General features: G+C 34.3%; 1 protein-coding gene across 1 annotated transcript in view; it reads left to right on the top strand.

Annotated features, from left to right (window-relative positions):
- Positions 175-3496, top strand: part of LOC107610656 — a 9520-nt gene continuing 6198 nt past the window's right edge. The window contains exons 1-5 of the mRNA XM_021108159.1: positions 175-1473; positions 1594-1734; positions 1842-2008; positions 2483-2693; positions 3084-3321. Of these exons, the coding sequence (XP_020963818.1) occupies positions 192-1473; positions 1594-1734; positions 1842-2008; positions 2483-2693; positions 3084-3321 (2039 nt within the window). The 5' untranslated portion in view covers positions 175-191. The remainder of the gene's footprint in view (positions 1474-1593; positions 1735-1841; positions 2009-2482; positions 2694-3083; positions 3322-3496) is intronic.

Raw genomic sequence — 3496 nt, forward strand, 5'->3', positions numbered from 1 at the left:
GTATAATAAATTGAATAAAAATTATAAATAAAATATAATTAATATTTAATATTATACACAAATACATTGCGATTGATTTAATAACTAATTTTTTGGGCGGATATAACATTTTTAATACTCAAAATCTTCCATGTATCTTAGCTTCTAGTATTCTAGTTGTTTATGTATTCGTCCCTCATAAAGCTATTGCTATGGAAAGGTTCATCACCTTGCTTCTGTTGTGCTTTTCATTGTTGCACGATACTGCCATTTCCATTACCATAGAAACCATTAGCACTTCACAATCCCTCACTGATGCTGACATCATGCTTTCACCTAGCAGAACCTTTGCATTGGGATTCTTCAGTAGTCCAGAAAATTCCAAAAATCGTTACCTTGGAATATGGTACAATAGAGTATCAACAACCACCGTTGTATGGGTTGCCAATAGAAACAAACCACTCTACCACTCATCCGGAGAGTTGAAGATCGCCAAAGACGGGATTCTAGAGCTTTACAACAGTAGCACCATTGCTTGGTCTTCCAACTCATCAAGATTTTCACAGAAACCCGTTATTGCGGTTCTTTTGGATTCTGGTAACTTCGTTGTGAAGGAAGCAGTCAGAAACAATGACGATTCAACAAGTTTTCTTTGGCAGAGTTTTGATTACCCTGGTGACACTTTGCTACCAGGGATGAAGCTTGGAATCGATTTAACAACCGGCATGAATAGGTACCTAACTTCGTGGACAAGCCGCGATGATCCATCTTCAGGCAACTACACATTTCAGCTTGATATCACTGGGTATCCGCGATTATGTATAAGAAATGGCGAATCCAAGGAGCATTGTGGTGGATCTTGGAATGGTGTTCGGTTTAGTGGAATTCCTCTGCTAAAACAGAATTCCATATTCAACTATTACTTTGTCTCTAACCAAGAAGAGATATATTATACATTTGAGCTTGTTAATAGCTCAGTCTATTCAAGGTTTTCGCTAACCGTGGATGGAATCATGACGCGTTATGTCTGGAATGCTAAGAATCAAAGCTGGAGCATCTATCTAGCAGTACCAAAGGACTTGTGTGATTATTATGGCAAATGCGGCGTGTATGGTAGTTGTAACATAGACAACTCCCCAGTATGTGGATGCTTGAAAGGATTTGAACCTAGGGTCCCAGAAGAATGGAATCAAGCTGATTGGTCTAATGGCTGCAACAGAACTAATTCGTTAAGCTGTCGCGGAGATGGATTCGCGAAATTTTCTAGTCTCAAGTTACCGGACACAGAGAGGACATCATGGTTAAACAAAACTCTGAGCCTTGTGGAATGTGCTGAAATCTGCATCAGAAACTGCTCTTGCACTGCTTATGCTGCATTAGATATCAGGAAAGAGGCAAGTGGATGTTTACTGTGGTATGGTGACTTAATAGATATTAGAGTACTGAATGATCCACAACAAGATATTTATGTCAGAATGTCAAAGAAAGATCTAGGTAGGTTTTGAAGTTCATCATTTCATCTTTATCTCCCAATTTTGGAAGTACCTTCTTTCTGTTTCTCTTTTGTTATTGTTTTCAGGATATCATATCTTCTGTTTGTTTGTGGTTTTCTAGATGAAGATGAAAATTTGAAACACAAATCCGACATCCGAAAGCTGCAGATTATTGTTTCTAGCTCAGTCATATCTGTAGGGATTTTGATCCTCTGTCTATCCTTCACCCTGTATAGATGCAAGAAGTACAAAAAAAACTATAGTAAGTCACTTTAATGGGCATGAGAAAATTTAATTAGCAGATTTCTTTTATTTTTGTTATGCTTTGCTATTTGATCTTTACATGTTGCTTTTGCTTACTAAATTAAGGAAGCATGAGAGGCAAACCAGAAACAGATGCACATGCAATACAAGAGCATCAAAAGGAGGAAGAACTAGATCTACCCTTGTTTGATTTAGCTACAGTTATTTCTGCAACCGATAACTTCTCTATCAATAACATCTTGGGAAAAGGTGGTTTTGGAACTGTTTATCAGGTAATATTGTATATCAGCCAAGTTTTCAGCTTCAGTACATGATTTATGAATGCACGAACCCGGAATGTCAAAATCTTTGTAATATTTTTCCTATGTTGTGCTACTCATGCTTAAAAATAACTGGCTATTCGTTAATACTATGATGCTCAAGTGATTTAGTCTGGGTATTAATGAAAGGCTAGGAAATTTAATTTATTGAGATGACCAACAAGTACATCATTTGAAAAGAAACACTTTTTTGTTTCTCTAGTAAATAATTTTTGTAAAACAAAAAGTTTCAAACTAGAAAATTTTGCATTTGATATTGAATTAAGATCATCATATATAGGTTGCCATTATGTTAACAGTATTTAACTTAAGAAGCCCAACTGAATCTAGGATCCAATTCACCATTATGTTAACAAACATTTAGCTCAAGTATGTTTCTTCCAAAGATTGATGTTCCCATCAAATATATATTATTGCAATATTCAGGGTATGCTGGAAGATGGAAGAGAAATAGCTGTTAAGAGACTCTCAGAAAATACTAGACAAGGTCTTCAAGAGTTCAAAAGTGAAGTAATGCATATAGTCAAACTTCAGCATAGGAATTTGGTGAAGCTTCTAGGATGTTGCATTGAAGCAGATGAAAGGATGTTGGTGTATGAGTTTATGCCAAATAAAAGCTTGGACTACTTCATATTTGGTTTGTTTCCACTTGATACTTAGTTTTGGTTTCATTTACTGTTGAATATTTTCTAAAGTTTGGGTAATAGATCTTATAGATTTCTACCAGATGTAGTTAGAGTAACTAGTTTAATGTTTAGCAATCATAAAATGAAGGGAAATAAAATTTCTTCAAAACTAATTTCCCTAATGTTGGTTAAGTTGTTTTCCCTAAAATGAACTGTCTAGTGTCTAAACTATGAGCTACAAAAACTACTTCAATATCAAAATTTGGCTAATCAATTGTCAACTTTTATCATTTTTATATGATTTGAAATCTCCCAAAATAATCAGTCTATAACATCAGTATCATATCCCCTTCTCACATAGATTAAGTGACATGTGCTCTATTCCTTTTTTTTTTTTCCAGATAATGAGAGGAGCATATTATTAGATTGGCCTCAACGCTTTCTTATCATTATTGGCATTGCACGAGGTCTTCTTTATCTCCATCAAGATTCAAGACATAGAATAATTCATAGAGATCTTAAAGCTGGAAATATTTTGTTAGATAATGAAATGAATGCTAAGATTTCTGACTTTGGATTAGCCCGAAGCTTTGCAGGAAATGAAAATGAAGCAAGTACAGTAACTATTGTTGGAACTTAGTAAGTAGTTGATTACTTTGTAAGTAGTTAAAAATCAGCTTTCTAACAAAAAAAAAAATTTCATATATTTGTATAAATTTTAAAAAATAGCCAAAATTTCAAAAATATTGGTTCACAAACTTTTTTGAAAAAGCTAAACAAATTAGCTACCGATTAAGATTAGTTTTTGACTTCT

Source organism: Arachis ipaensis, chromosome B08, assembly GCF_000816755.2.
Source record: "Arachis ipaensis cultivar K30076 chromosome B08, Araip1.1, whole genome shotgun sequence".
NCBI classification, from domain to species: Eukaryota; Viridiplantae; Streptophyta; class Magnoliopsida; order Fabales; family Fabaceae; genus Arachis; species Arachis ipaensis.